The sequence below is a fragment of the Arachis hypogaea genome, chromosome 11, assembly GCF_003086295.3.
Source record: "Arachis hypogaea cultivar Tifrunner chromosome 11, arahy.Tifrunner.gnm2.J5K5, whole genome shotgun sequence".
NCBI lineage: Eukaryota > Viridiplantae > Streptophyta > Magnoliopsida > Fabales > Fabaceae > Arachis > Arachis hypogaea.
The window spans coordinates 3,898,377-3,913,625 of NC_092046.1; the positions used below are offsets into that span (position 1 = coordinate 3,898,377).

General features: G+C 31.2%; 2 protein-coding genes across 4 annotated transcripts; both read right to left on the reverse strand.

Moving 5' to 3' along the window:
* Window positions 1–2,819: 2,819 nt before the first annotated feature.
* On the reverse strand, window positions 2,820–7,951 carry LOC112719950 (protein DOUBLE-STRAND BREAK FORMATION-like). 2 transcript variants are annotated; one of them, XM_072206321.1, is made up of 4 exons: window positions 6,853–7,124; window positions 6,311–6,452; window positions 5,191–5,389; window positions 2,820–2,975 (listed from the first exon to the last, which is right to left on the reverse strand). In XM_072206321.1, exons 1-4 carry the CDS (start codon window positions 6,961–6,963, stop codon window positions 2,948–2,950), a joined length of 480 nt encoding a protein of 159 aa, XP_072062422.1. In that variant the 5' UTR covers window positions 6,964–7,124; the 3' UTR covers window positions 2,820–2,947. The 2 variants fall into 2 exon arrangements, with proteins under 2 accessions (XP_072062422.1, XP_072062421.1); XM_072206320.1 differs by lacking the exon at window positions 2,820–2,975 and adding an exon at window positions 7,499–7,951 and having other exon boundaries at window positions 4,998–5,389; window positions 6,853–7,389.
* Window positions 7,952–8,620: 669 nt separating this feature from the next.
* On the reverse strand, window positions 8,621–12,948 carry LOC112719951 (transcription initiation factor TFIID subunit 15b). 2 transcript variants are annotated; one of them, XR_003161962.3, is made up of 7 exons: window positions 12,483–12,948; window positions 12,282–12,396; window positions 11,407–12,139; window positions 11,001–11,151; window positions 10,844–10,919; window positions 10,053–10,253; window positions 8,621–9,933 (listed from the first exon to the last, which is right to left on the reverse strand). XR_003161962.3 is itself a non-coding variant. In XM_025770700.3 (6 exons), the coding sequence occupies exons 1-6, from the start codon at window positions 12,826–12,828 to the stop codon at window positions 10,145–10,147; spliced, it is 1,530 nt and encodes a 509-aa protein (XP_025626485.1). In that variant the 5' UTR covers window positions 12,829–12,948; the 3' UTR covers window positions 9,881–10,144. The 2 variants fall into 2 exon arrangements, 1 of the variants encoding a protein (XP_025626485.1); XM_025770700.3 differs by having other exon boundaries at window positions 9,881–10,253.
* Window positions 12,949–15,249: the final 2,301 nt, after the last annotated feature.

Genomic DNA, 15,249 nt, shown 5'->3' on the forward strand with positions numbered 1-15,249 from the left:
ATTATTATTATTATTATTATTATTATTATTAAAAAATAACAGGCCAAATTATTACCATAATATAATAGAAGTATGGAAGTTATCATTCTTCTCTAATGGAAGAAACAAAATTATTTTTAATAGTTTATTTAACGTTTAGTAGAATAAAAATAAATTTTATTAGAATAAATTTTAGTACGAGTTTAATATTTTTATTCATCATAAAATATTTATAGAATTACTCGTAGATAAATTTTGGAAAAAAGAAAAAAAAACATGATTTTTAATTTTATTTTTTAATAATATTAATTTTTTACCGTATATAATTATTCAATTATTCTTTAATTATATATAAATAAATTACTCTTAATAAGACTTTTTTGTGTTATTTAATTATCTTTTTTAAAAATTAATTAATTATTAAAATAATTAAACTTTTCAAAACAAAAATAATAAAAAAAATTATGAACGAAAAAATTAATTATCCTGATAATTTTTTGTATTTTTATTCATATTTTAATTATAAACATAAATATAATTTAATTATATTATTTATGAAATGTGACTATAGATGTAGATAAAATTTAGTTATATTACTTATATATAGTTTCATTGTATTGTATTGCTTATAAAGTTAGATTATAATTATGACAATAAAATTGTTCTTGTATTTTTATATGTATGACTAATTGGTGGTGTTAAAACCTTACTCTTAATTATAAATAAGGTTTATAATTTAAAAAATCAAAGACTCAATTAAAAAGATACGAAAAAAATGATGTTAAAATATTCTAACTCTTTAAAATAAAAATATTCGAAATTCAATTAAAAATTATTTAAAATTTAAACTCAATAAAAATTTATATTCAATGTGTTTTGTATTAAATATATTTAATAACCTATTATATCATATTGGTTGAAATTAGTTTTTATAATGTTAATTTTTTAATAACACTTTATTAGAAAAAATTATATTTTCAGAATTTTTTAAAAACTAATTAATATTATATATATTTTGTTACATTACATCTTGTTATAAAAAATTTATTTATTTCTAATGCTTATATTAAAAATAAAAACAAAATTTAAATTAATAAATTTTAATCTATAATATAATAATAATATAGTAATTATTTTATATATTATACGAATAAAAATTAATTATTTTTTTATTTATAAAAATTTTAAGAGTTTGTAATATATATATATATATATATATACACGATGAATGTGATATATTTTTTTATGTAAATAATCTTTAAAAAAAATCTAATAGTTAATTTATTACTTTTTTTGTTTTAGTATAAATTAAATATTTTTTATTGTTTTTGGAAAGAAAATATTTTAAAGAATTTAATAATATGTGATGAGGAACACCGAATAAATTATACAAAAACCAATTAAAACACAACATAAAAACATCTTTAAAAAAAAGACGTTTTAGGCGTCTTTATCTGAGTGGCCTCCTAAAGAAAATATTATGAATTTTGATATGAAAAGCTTTTATTGAAAATCCAGATATTTGAAGTCTCTAATGCCTTCTGTAGCATGTTTATTAAAAAAAGAAATAAATAAAAATAAAACTATCTACTTTAAATAACTTTAACAAGTGTTCTTAGAAAAGTTTTTAAATATATATATTTTAGTATTCGGTAGATATTCAAAAATAAGGGAAATGATATAGTTTAAAAATAAGCACGACTAAAGGAAAAACAGTGAGATAATATTATGTTATTGTTCCTGAATTCTAATAATGGATAAAGGAAAAACAGGCATCTATATATTTCTCTATCCTTGAAGAAAATCATGAAACGCAAGCTCAGACGAATGATGACAATAAAAAATGTACCTCCAGCGATCGAAAGATTAATAATAATACATAATATTTTTATGAATAAATTAAATATCCTAATAAAAATACTTGTTAAAATAAGTTTTAAAAAATGTGCTAAGTTACTTTTTCGTGTGTATTGAAATCATTAAATCTTAAAACAACTTCAACTTTTATATTATAATCATGAACAAATATCCTAATAATAATAATAATAATAATAATAATAATAATAATAATAATAATAATAATAATAATAATAATAACTTTCCTCCATTGCCTTGGCTGACATGGAAGATTCGGTTCTGGACATGAACGTGGTCTTCTAAATCTAGAACAATGGGACTAGGACTAGTAAAATAAATTGGCACGCGAAAACAATGTTATAGACTTATTGAAACCCATCATGAGGGAGCTCAACATAGTTGATTTATGGTGCTAAATGCTAATGTCTTCTAAAATAACTAGTGTACGTCAAAGAGTTAAGTTGATTTAATCATTTAAGACGAATGATTCTTCGCTTATCAAGGTAAGTGTAGTCTTGTCTCCTATTCCACCGCATACCAAAGCCAAAATAATTTATCTTTCGTATCCTAACAGTACAAAATAGTTTATATTTGCATTTAGTTACATAACATTATATTAGTAAAAATAAATATTTTTTATATTGATAGTTTGAAATTTGAATAGTCATTAAAAAGATAGATATATAATTACATGATTATGTAAAATGTTTTATACTTCACTGCATTAAAATTAACCTCATATATTAAAGGTGAAACTGAATGAAAAATATTAGATGATTATTTTTTCTCTTACATTTGAATTAATAATAGCTAATCATCTATTTTTTACATTTTAAGTGTTGACGTTCTGATATTTTCCAAAGTAAACAGCCAAATTAACCTAGTTAGACATGAAGATAAAATATTACCATCTATTAATTATTTCGTAAGACCTCCAAATCTGACCGAGTGTAAGCCGAGGGAAAGGAATTGGAAGTGCAGTTTGACAAATGAGGCAACATAGAGACAGAAAATTTACTTGATATGTGAGAGGCACAACTGTCCTGAAAATCAATTTCAATGGCTTGTGCATATGGATTTCAGTCCCCAATGTGGTTAGTACCATCTATTTTCAACATGTTTTGTTTGCTATGACCAACCTGCAAAGCATATTTTAAACAATAATAATTACAAGGCACATGATCACCATCTGTAGACTGTAGGGCCTCCATACTATCTCCCCCAGGACTTAAACGTAACGACTAACGAGTGAAAATTTAAAGTCTTAAATTAAACGTTTTAATAATGGGAGCAATAATTTATTAGTAAAGGGATCCTAAATGAACAGTATTATTGATTCAACTATTTTTAAAGTTCAGCAAGTGTTGCTATAAGATTGTCCCCAACATGTTGTAAATTATAACAGGTAATAACTTATCATTCTATTAATTCTATTCTTGGAGGTTAAACATTAATACAGTAGTGAATAATGCAAAATTTGTTGTGGAAAAATATTAGATGCTCACGTTAATTAAAAAACACCTATTTAAATAAAGATGTTAAAAATATTTTTTCATGGAGATAGTTGTAATAAAAGTGTGACTTATTTATTTAGTCATACTTTAAATAAATATAATATTTTTATAATATACTAAAATTAAATCTTATAATTCATTATCTAATAGTTAAAAAAAATCATTTTTACATAAAAACAATTATAAAATTTTTATTGTAATATCCATCTAATTAGAATGGTATCTATTCATTTACATATATCTAGTTCTCAATATATATAACTGGGGAGAGTTTCACCGGAAGAAAAACACTTTCAACGTTTTGGATTAGAATTCTTGTTTAGAACTTAACTCTAATTAATTTTTAAACTTTATTTTAATCACAAATGAATCAAAACTCATAACATAATTTAAGTTAAGAAGTATTTAATTTAAATAAGTAATTTTGATGTAATAATAATTTTCCAATAATAATGAATATTTTCAAAAGGGATAATTGAATATTAAGAAAGCTGGATTCTAGTCCCATAAATCCCATTAGTAAAGGGATTAACTCAGAGAGAAGATTTATGACTTACCTTCTGCTATGACCTAATTCTTATTCTATATTAACCCAGTTAAACCCAATTATTCGAATACATTCCTGAAACCTCATGAGAACTCCCCTTATTAAGGGTAGTCAGGAAGGTTTTCTATTTTTAGCATTTGATAATTGGTAGTTAGGCTTTCAGTTACATTCAGTTTTAGGCTAACAGCTTTCTGTTATTGTATCAGACCTTAGCAACTATGTGTATATATATATAAGCCTTGGTCTTACACCTCTTGTATATTTATTTCATTAGATGCTAATTCAGATGAAAACTCTTCTCTCGTACTCTTCCAATCATATTCGAAAGCCTTTCACCGTTACCACTACTGAGCTATTCTTGTTGTTGTGTTCTATTTCGCGTACAATCATCTAGAGCACTTTACACCACTAACTCAGAATCCGTGCAAGTATACCCCCACTACTGAAGTGTCATAGGTCTGGAACAAGAAAGATCGTAGAGATTTGTATCCCAACCTCACACAAGGGCAGAAAAGTCAAGTAATTATGATTTCCTAATTCTTATTTAAAGAAAAAAAATACCTCCATAGGAGAGCAGTATAAAACAAAATAAATCATAAAAATCAACTCCTAAACACATACAAGGATATCAACCGCAAGTACCTAGACACCACTACCTCAAAATAGTAGTTATATTTGAGTAGTAGTTCTTTAACTCAGTGTTAGTCTGTTAGACTAATTCATTTAGCCTAACTCATACATTGTGCATAGTTGCATCATTTTAGCCATCTTATTCGCTGATGCTTTGTGATAGCTTAGCACTTAAAAACACCAATGATGGCTAATTAATGGCTACAAATCACAAAATTTGATGGCCCCTAGCACTCTTCTTTTTGAAAAATGAGGATTCAAAACAAAGCAACTCTGGAGAGAACAAGACCAGTATTACATATATGGTGCAATATGGATGACTCCAGAGTCCAGATAAATATCACTTTCAATCAGTATATCCATGCCCATACAGAAGCGAGTATACCCGATACAGTGTTGACAGAGTACGAATAGTTAACTGATGGAAGAAAATATGATGAATCATGTCCAAATGGTGTGTACAATATAATATCAGAAAAACGTTTCTAGGGTATTATTTACTTCTTATGTTAGTTGTTAGTTTGTTACATATCTTTCAGCGTGTAACACCAAATCCAAACAAGGTTTAAACTAGAATCAATATAGCCAATTTTAAAAAAGCATGACATGCTTGAATAATGAATAAGGTCACTAAAATAATCTGCAATCAGATATTGAATTCACCTCAAATTTAGATGTGATCCATCTAATTCATCATTGATCTTCAGAAGACTTTGGTGTTGGTACAACCTTCGCAAATTCTGTCTTTTAATTCCATTTCTGAACGCAGTGCTTGCCGGACATCTTTTTTCTTTGTAGGATAAACCTGACATTTTCTGCTCGCTTTTTTTCCTTCTAAGGTACTCTGCTGCTTGCACCTGAACTGATGATGAGAGAAAATTTGTGAAGAACAAGTGACTACTTCAATGCTATATAATAATTCTTTTAATTTAAAAAAAAAAAGGTTCTTTTAACATCAACGCGGTATATACTATATAACTCATCAAGAATGGAGAAAAGGTGACATTCGAAAATTCTCTGATATATCCATCCAAAGATGTTTAGGATTTTAAAATAAATGATCCTTCATAGACTAGCAACTGATAAATAACTTCAATGAAGCTTCATTCAAAATAGCTATAAAGTTAAAACTAAACAATGAAGAGGACTAGTGCTAAAAGGGAGAAATCTGGGGGAAGCATCCTACCAAACAAAAATGAAAATTAATAAGAAAATAGAGAGGAGAAGAATACAGCAAAGTTACATGCAGCATCACAGCATTTTAAACATGAAAAATTTAGGACAGTCATGGAAAATGAATATTGTACAAGATACAATCCTATGACAAAGCAAATACTCGAACAAAATGATGCCTTCACGCCAACGAGCTATAGCTTAAATGGCATAGTCTCCCCATACTCACTTAGAGGTTGCAGGTTCGAGTTTTACTTCTAACTTTGGAAAAAAAAATGATGCCTTCACAAATGTGAGCATGGGAGTTCTACTCTAACCAAACCAATAGAACACCATAAATGGCATACTTCAACAAAATTAGTTCCTAGCTGCAACAAAAATCCTTAGAACAAATCAAGAAAAAATTTCCCTAGTATAAAGGACATGAGGAATAAAGGAAAAAAGAATCATAGATAAGGGAGGGCCAGGAAATAAAAGTGTAAGTCAAGAAAACCTCACTACTTAATATTTTTCAATCACATAATCCAAAATGATTTGAAGTCAAATCTGCTTGCAGTATTCACATTTGCATTAATGACAGGAGTTTTCAATGCAAAAGATAAGGAGATACCAGATCGTGAAGCTACCAATGTCATCGCACGGTTTCTGAGCCTTGTAATCTCGCTAATGGCATTCAGATTTTCAGTAAATGCGTCTGGTCCAGGCTTTACAACATCATTATTCCCGTGATATGACAATGCATTTTCACATGCCTAATTTCCAGACGGAGAGCGATGAAGCATACAATTAATTCAGATTTAAATCACCAAAAAAAAAAGAAAAAGAAAAGAAAACAACAGCTAAAATTTAGCAAATGTATCACCATAAAATTAAAAAGGTAGCCATTAACAAAAAAAAAAAGTCCAGAGTATGGTTTAAATTGCTTCTTCTATACGGCATTTTCAATCACAATTCACAATTCAAAACACTGTTAAATTCACTCCAAAAACTTTACTCTCTCTCTCTCTCTCTCTCTCTCTCTTTTTTTTTTTTTCTGTTGACAAGAAATATGGCTCGTTAGGTTCGTTGTCTTATCCTCCTTCAAATTGCAGTTTTCAGATCATAATTATACACTTCAAACAAACGCACCCACTCTCTCTTATATATATATACCTTCTCTGCAACAGAATGAAAACCATTATTCAGCGCATCCTCCACAAAGCGCAACCATTCCAAAGGCGTAACTCGAAGCCATTGATATTTGGAGGACTTCGTCTCTCTCATAACTAAAGCCTCGTACCTCAAGACCAAGCAGCTCTTCAGAGAAAACCAGAAATAAAAAAAAAATGTCGACACATCGTCGCTCGCTAGTAATTCTTCAGGATTAGAAGATGAAATGAAAATGAAAATGAAATGAAATAAAATACGCGCAAAATGAAGCAGAATTCTGATTCATCTAAAGCGTTACTGTCGTGGAACTCAGAAGCACAAGAAGAAAGTACCACATGATCGCCAACGAGTGCGAAAGCACGGACGAAGAATTCAAGGACGAGAAGCTTCTCGTGAACGGTTTTGTCGGAGATAGAAAGGAGAACGGAGATGGATTCAGATCTGAGGAGTTGCGTAACGTCAGAACGGACTTCGATCAGCGATTTCACATCCTTGGAGACCAAAAGCGATCCAAGGAATTGAAGTGTCGAGTCGCTGAAACTGGGAGAAGGAATTGCAAAATGCTATGTTAGAGAGAGAGAGAGAGAGAGAGAGAGAGAGAGAGAGAGAGAGAGAGAGAGAGAGAGAGAGAGAGAGAGAGAGAGAGAACCTTCTAGCTTGGATTAGCGAGCGAAGGAGAGAAAGTGGTTGCTCTGTGCAGTGTGACATCGCGGGAAGAAGGATTTGGCGGTTAGGAAAGGTACTTAGTATTTGAAAAAGAAATTTTCAATTTATATATTAGGATTTTTTTTTTCCGGTTACGAAAGTTTTTTTTTTTCTGTTACAAAATTGTTTATCGGGATTAAATACGAAGAAAGATGGGCTTCAGCCCTTTAGGGAACTAAAAGAAACACGATATAAAGTACAAAAAGAGTAGTTACCAAAAAAAAAAAAAAAGTACAAAAGAGTCATGACCAAAAAAAAAAAAGTACAAAAAGAGGAAGAGGATGTTCAGTTAAAAAAACAAAAGATTAGCATAATTAATTAATTATGTTTTTCTTTGTCGCATCTTTTAAAATAAAAAGATAGAAGAGATTTACCAAAAAAAAAAAAGATAGAAGAGAAATCAAATCCTTGTGTCGAGTATATATCAAGTGATAGATGCTGGCGTTATAAGAATTCATTTTCATGTGCGCATTAATATTGTCATGGTGATGCCATGCATGTGAAGAAAGAAAGCAGAGTTATGTGAAGACTAGTATGAGCGAAAAGCAAATTATGAATCATGAACCATGATACATGCATTTCGCACAATATGCGACTCTCTCTTTCTAGGTATACTTATGATATTCTTTACGTGCAATAATGATTGATAAGCGCACAAGTTTCTGAATTTGTGTTCTTTTTATTTTATAGTCAGGTATATAATTTTCCTACGGCTGCAGTTGCTCAACGCAAGGATATTCATCACTACACAGTACACACTACTGGTTGGGTAATTCATGCCACGTTATTAAAGGCATTAACAGAATAATGACTAATCCAAACGACAAACTATTCTAGGTTAAATTTTAAGCAATCAAATTAAATCACATACAATTTGAAAGAGATTGGTAATACTCATTTTCAATTTCCACATTGTGTCTTCACTATTCAAGTTTTTTTTTTTAAGGATTCGATTAAGATTTCTAATGAAAAAGTACCATTAATAACTGCAAAAAATAGCATTAACGAAATATTTTTTAGAAAAAGGCTTCCAACTTTTAATTGATTTTACTTTTCTCATTAACTATAACTGCAATCTAAAATAATGATATTAAGGAGAGGGCTTTCATTTGTTACAAAGATGGTATGTTATCACAACATTATGAAGAAACAAGTACAAAGACGAGAACAAAATCAAAGCAGCATTCACGGGTCCATTTGCGGCAAAAAGAAAGCCCGACCACCAATTTAATTGTATCTTAGATCAACTATATGGTTTTCAAGTACATTCACTCGAGCAAAGACAAGCTAAGGGAAGAACATTGGGCGTTGGTAACTGTCGTATGACCAAAATGAAGGGCATTCTGTTAGCAAGTGATTCCCCGAATAAGCAAAGAACCATGGAAGCTTGATGTAAGAACCACGATTTAAGGCATATTCTGCCATTGCCCCCAATCCCCATTGCAGATAATCACCGTAGAATAGATGCATGGAAATCTGAACTACAACGTATATCTAAACCATGCAGAAGATAATACCAATAGATGCGTATAACGAACAGTTAAAAATGCACACACTAGCTATTATTTATTATTATTAATACTTGTTCAAACCTAAGAGAAGGGCGAATAAGAGACTTTATACATTATTAATATAAAAATTGATGCTGGTTTGATTCGACTTAAGAATAAGACTGGAAAAAAGATAAACCAATAAAAGGCAAAAAGAGGGGGGGTTTCTGTCATGGGGTTTTGTTTAAAGGGCTTCTGCACTCAAATCAATAATGTATGAGTTGAATTTCTACTGCAATGAAAATATCTGAATCTGAAATTGCATCATTTCTTTAATTAAATAATACACAAAAAGACATGGTAAAATATTCCGAATTTCCGTATTTCAGTAAACCTGCCACCTGATAAGTCGCCAATCAATCAAGGACTAGTTTCACTACTCAAATGCAATAACACAACCATGACAAAATTGCTAACTCATGCCATTCCTGTTCAATGCAATAATTTTAACTCACCGTGTTGGTTTCAAAATATGGGCATTGTCCAATCAAATGCATATGTTGTTGTAAATGAATACTGCTTAAAACATATTCCACTAAGTCATCGCTTTCCTTTCAACTGGCCATGATTATAAATGCAATTTAGCAGCCAACCTATCCACTTTTCTGTCAAAAGCATATTATAGACGACAAACTCTCTCATTCGGATTCATTAATGATCCTATGGAACTATGACTAATATAGTATTATATTCGTTAATGACATTACCAGCTTGTACCACACATGGTTTTATTCCAAGCAAGTATAAAACACATTTTCATGAAAGCGACACTCACCTGAAAAATCAACCTACCTTAGCAGCAAGCAATTTGGAGATTATCCACTTGTCTCTATAAAAACATTCACATGATTGAATTAATCCCTGTTTAAAGATCAAAAACCTACCAGCCAGTGACAGGAAACACAAAGGAGCAAAGAGGCCTCTGCTCAAAGTACGTGAACAACCTACCTCTTTGCTTCCAGTTCAAGAAACCAGCCAACTGAAATAATAAATCCCTCAGCCCACAATTCATAGTACATAAAATGCTCATGTCAGAGCTCTCAGTAGGGTCGTGACCGGTTCCCACCATAATGCTCACGTCTATCAGGCCCAGAATTATCTCTATAATTGTCTCTGCGCCTATCTCCACCATAGCCACCTCTATTGCCCCTATAAACAAAAGAATGCAAATAAACATTCAACTTTGAATTTTGACAAAGAAACATGAAACACTATATATATATATATATATATAAACCTCAATTGATATACAAAACTACAAGGTCATTTTATGAAATCAATAGATAAAGCAAGTACCTGTCAAAGGACTAAACTTATTCCAATATTTAGACCAAACGATAACCTTGAAAATAATTCTTACTTATTTTTTTTCCCATTGTTTTAATTGATAGGGAAGTCATTCAATACTCCAACTTCAACATCTACTCAGGAGAATACGATCTACATATATGAAGAATGACACTGAACCCTCAAGTTCAACAATATACTAGTATCGAGCATTTTAGGTTCGTCAACATTTGGACTTAACAATGGGAGCGACCGTCTCATTCCTACTAGTCCTTCCAACCTAAACCCACTGTCACTTCAACTATGAACTTTTATGGTGTATGTATTACGAAAAATAGCACAAGTATCTCTATCAAAAGATTTAACATAATGAAACCGCTACAACTAAACATTTCAACAACATTAATTCTTGGACATATATAAAGTGTCATCAGTCTATGTATAATGAATACCCATGATTATATGCAGGCCGTGGTGCAGATTTTTCTGCCATTGCAACACTGATTTTATAACCCCTCAAATCGTAATCTGAAATGCAGGAGTTATTATTAGTACTCTTCATATTCAAGAACATATATAAATATGTTAGTAGAGAAGCCAGATAAATACTATTGTAGAAACCGCCGGCTGAGTGTGCTGCAGAGGGATCTTCATAAGCAAGGCAGGCATCACCCTTGTTATTCCCATTCTCATCAGTGTATATTTTTATATTCCAGGGCCACTGATCCTTATAACCCCTCTTCTGCTTTATTCTACCAACCTACAGAGTTAAAACACAGATATGTAACAAAATTCCAACCATGCTCAACAAAAGCTAGTTAAATATAATCATATTTTCCCCTGCACAGAAATCTGGTATTTTTCTTACATGAAGCACAAATAATTAACCGATATAGCACATAAAAATATGCTTAGGGACCAAGAAGCAAGAACATTCCTCACATAATTTATTTTAAGAAAAAAAGAAAACCCTTTATATATAGCTTGTGCAGTAGGCAACAGATCAGAACATTACTTGACCAATGCCTCCAAAAAGTTCTCTCAATTCTTCAGTAGTCACATCTGGTGGTAGGTTGGAAATGTAGATTCTAGAGTTGTCACAGGTATCATCACAATTCTCATCACACTGCTTCACCGGAGCTGCAGGCTCAGCAGGAGCACCACCATACCCACCTCGACCACCACCGCCAGCGCCAGCATTATAACCACTGTCATATCCTCCTGGGGGCCCACTTCTACCACCCCCACGTGAATCGGCTACATTATCGCCACCATAACCACCCGTGTTACCTCCATAAGATGGAGGATATGAAGTAGGTCCACCAGTATAGCTTGTAGGTGGGGGACCAGCATCTGTTCCATAATTTGAATTTCCATCATAAGAATTATAGGAGGGTGGGTAGTTACCACCAGCAGAACCACCATAAGTTTGGGCTGCAGGAGGGGGAACTTGACCATAGCCACCGTCCTCTCTCCCCTGATTACCACCATAAGAACCACCTCTACTTCCACCTCCACCTCTACCATCATTATTACTACCCCTACCACCAGTATAGTCATTACCCCTGCCTCCATCATAGTTACCAGATCTACCCCCTCTGTTATTACTATACCCCCCACCGCCTCCTCCTCTGTTATACCCACCCCCACCACCACCGCCGCCAGTACCACGATCATTACCACCGGTAGGAGATGGAGTACCGCATTTGTTACACTCAACCCTTCTTGCAAAGTTCAAGTTTCCACAACTAGATATAGAAATTTCCAGTGAAGTTCATAATAATAATAATAATAATAATAATAATAATAATAATAATCAACATACTTAAAATTAACAAGTTGAGTTACTGGAATTTTAAAGAATTGGTAAAAGATTGATAGATCACAAACCTTGGGTTAGGGCAACGCCAATCTCCGTCTCTGCCACTACCACCGCCACCGCGGCCGCCACGACCACCACCTCGTCCACCGCGATCTCCACCACCTTGATATCCACCACCACCTCCTGAAATTCAAATCAAATTATAACATGAAATATATGAACAGAAAATTGAATCAAACAAATTTGAAAACGGAGCCAGAAACACAAACCTCGACCACCATAGCCTCCACCTCCTCCCCGACCACCATAACCACCACCGCCGCCTCCCCTTCCACCATAACCTCCGCCATCGTTTCCACCATATCCTCCGCTCCTTCCACCATCGCCACCTCCACTGCCATATCCACCCCCTCCACCGCTGCCTTTCCCTCCGTATCCCCCTCCGCCATCACCACCTCCACCATAACCCCCTCCACCGGAGCCGCCTCCTCCATAGCCTCCACCTCCGAAATTACCACCGCCTCCATAACCACCGGAGGCACCGTAGCCTCCTGTAGCTCCATATGACGGTGGCGCAGAGCCGCCGCCGCCTTCTTGACCGTACGCTCCAGACATGATTCTGATCTAGGGTTTGCAAGACACACTGCGTTCTAGAAAGAGAGAGAGAGAGAGAGAGAGAGAGAGAGAGAGAGAGAGAGTAGTGAGAATATTTTGCGAACACGAGCTTTGTGAAGTGATGTAGAGTTGTAGTAGGCAAAGAACTGTGTGACTGTGAAACGAGTCACCTAGTGAAGTCTCTAAGCCCAACCCTTTGCATACTAATGGGCCCGATTGGGCTAATCCATGACCCATACAAATAGTGAAAACTAATTGTGCACAAAATAAAATTTGGGTTGGTATACTGGTTACTGGTCAGCTCACCTGTTCATTTAAGTAAGTGTTGAAAGTTCAAATTACGTTCTATGCATACAACAATCATTATAGGGTTGGAAGTGAGTCAAGCCAGCTCATGAGCTAGTTCGAACTCGACTCGTTAATAGCTCGATAAGCTGAGCTCGTGAGCTAGTAAGCCAAGTTTGAGCTTGGAATTGAGCTCATAAATTAAATTAGCCGAGCTTGAGCTTGGATAAGCTCAGCTCATTAGCTCGTGAGCTGACTCGATTATATATATACACATATCCTATATGCATTTAATCTATATTTTTAATATTATATATATACATATGAAATAGTAATATATAATTTTATATATATATATATTAATGATCTTAAGTATTTAAAATTTTATATTTATTTTTTACATATAATTTTGATGTAGGACATAAATAAAAAATTTATAATTTTGATGTAAGATATAAATAAAAAATTTATAATTTATTGATAGATAGAAATATATAAAATTGATCTTTTTAAATATTTTTAAAATATATAAATTATAATTTATTGATATAGAATTATAGATTACGTATTTATGTTTCTATAATTTAAGCCAGCTCGTGAGCTCGAGTCAGCTCGTGAGCTTTCGGTGAGCCGAGCTTGAGCTTAAGAAATATGCTCGATTATTAATGAGTCGAGCCATGAGCCAAGCTCAATTTTTGTGAGCCGAGCTTGAGCTTGGTCTAGCTCGACTCAGTTCAGCTCACTTCCAGCCCTAAATCATTGGCCTGTTAAGTTTGTATTGAAGTGATTTATGTTTGGCCATCTTTATATTAAAATGGATTATAGTAAAATAAATATTGTTTGGATTATATTATTTAAAATCACTTTTAGATGAAAAATTATTAAAATAGATATCAACTTAAATAATTTTTTTATATTATCTTATCATTTAAATTTAGATATTTGAATAATCTTATTAATTAATTTTATAATAAAATTAATATTTATTTATTAAAATAAAACAACATATAAAAATTAGCAAAATATATTTTATATTAAAAATAAGAAATATAAATTATATATATAAGAGTATTTAATCAAATATGTTACAATTTCCTTAAATTTTAAGTATTAACGTGAAAATATTAATTTAATATTTTTTTTACATTGTATTTTTGTTCTAATATTCTCAATAATCTTATTCTTAATATTATTTTGGAATCCAAGGTTTATGATTTTATTAATACCTTAGATTACTTTTTATTTAATTTATCTTTTTTTAATGAGATCATAATCTATATTATAAAAGAATTACAATAAAAATTTGTATATGCCAGAATTATAATTATAAAAAAATACTAAAAATAATAAAATTAAATATTTACCTTGATAGTGATGGAAATAAATCTAAAAATTCTTGATAATATGTTTTATATAGTATACTTTTAGTTCTTTTAGTACTTTTTTTTAGTACCCTATAGTTTTTTACTATTATTATTTATGATTAATTTTTTGTTTAATTTACAATACCTAATGAAATTAATAAATTATATTATAAAAATAATAATAATATATATAATATAATCACAATTATAAGAATATATAATGTCAAATAAAAATTTAGCAAAAAAATAAAAATAATAAATAATAAAAAAAGAGAGCTAAAATTTATAAATAATACAATAACATGTCTAAAGGATAAAATTGATAAAAGAAAAATAAATGTTTAGTGTAAATAGCTAAAAATCTGTTAGTGAAAGGCAGACGCAAGAAATTGTTGCTTCTTGTAAACGTGGTTTTAAATACAAAATCATTTTTGCGTTTGTCAAACCAAAAATTAGCCAAACAAAAAATTAAAACTTTTAAACACGTACATTTTCTCTTTTAACGAGTTTGTCAAACACACCCTTAATCAAGTGATTAGCTCACTAATATGAGTAAATTAGTTTTGGCTCACTAATTTAATGCTATTAATTAAATTTAAAATTAATTTACTTTTTTAACCTTATTAATTCACATTTTTCACACATTGTTCAAAATGGACATTGGTTACCTATACTTTTCCAAATTAAAAATAACACCGCAAACAACGTGATATATATATAGTTAGAAAATGGTAGTAATTTTGTGATATATTTGTGAAAAAATGGCAGATTG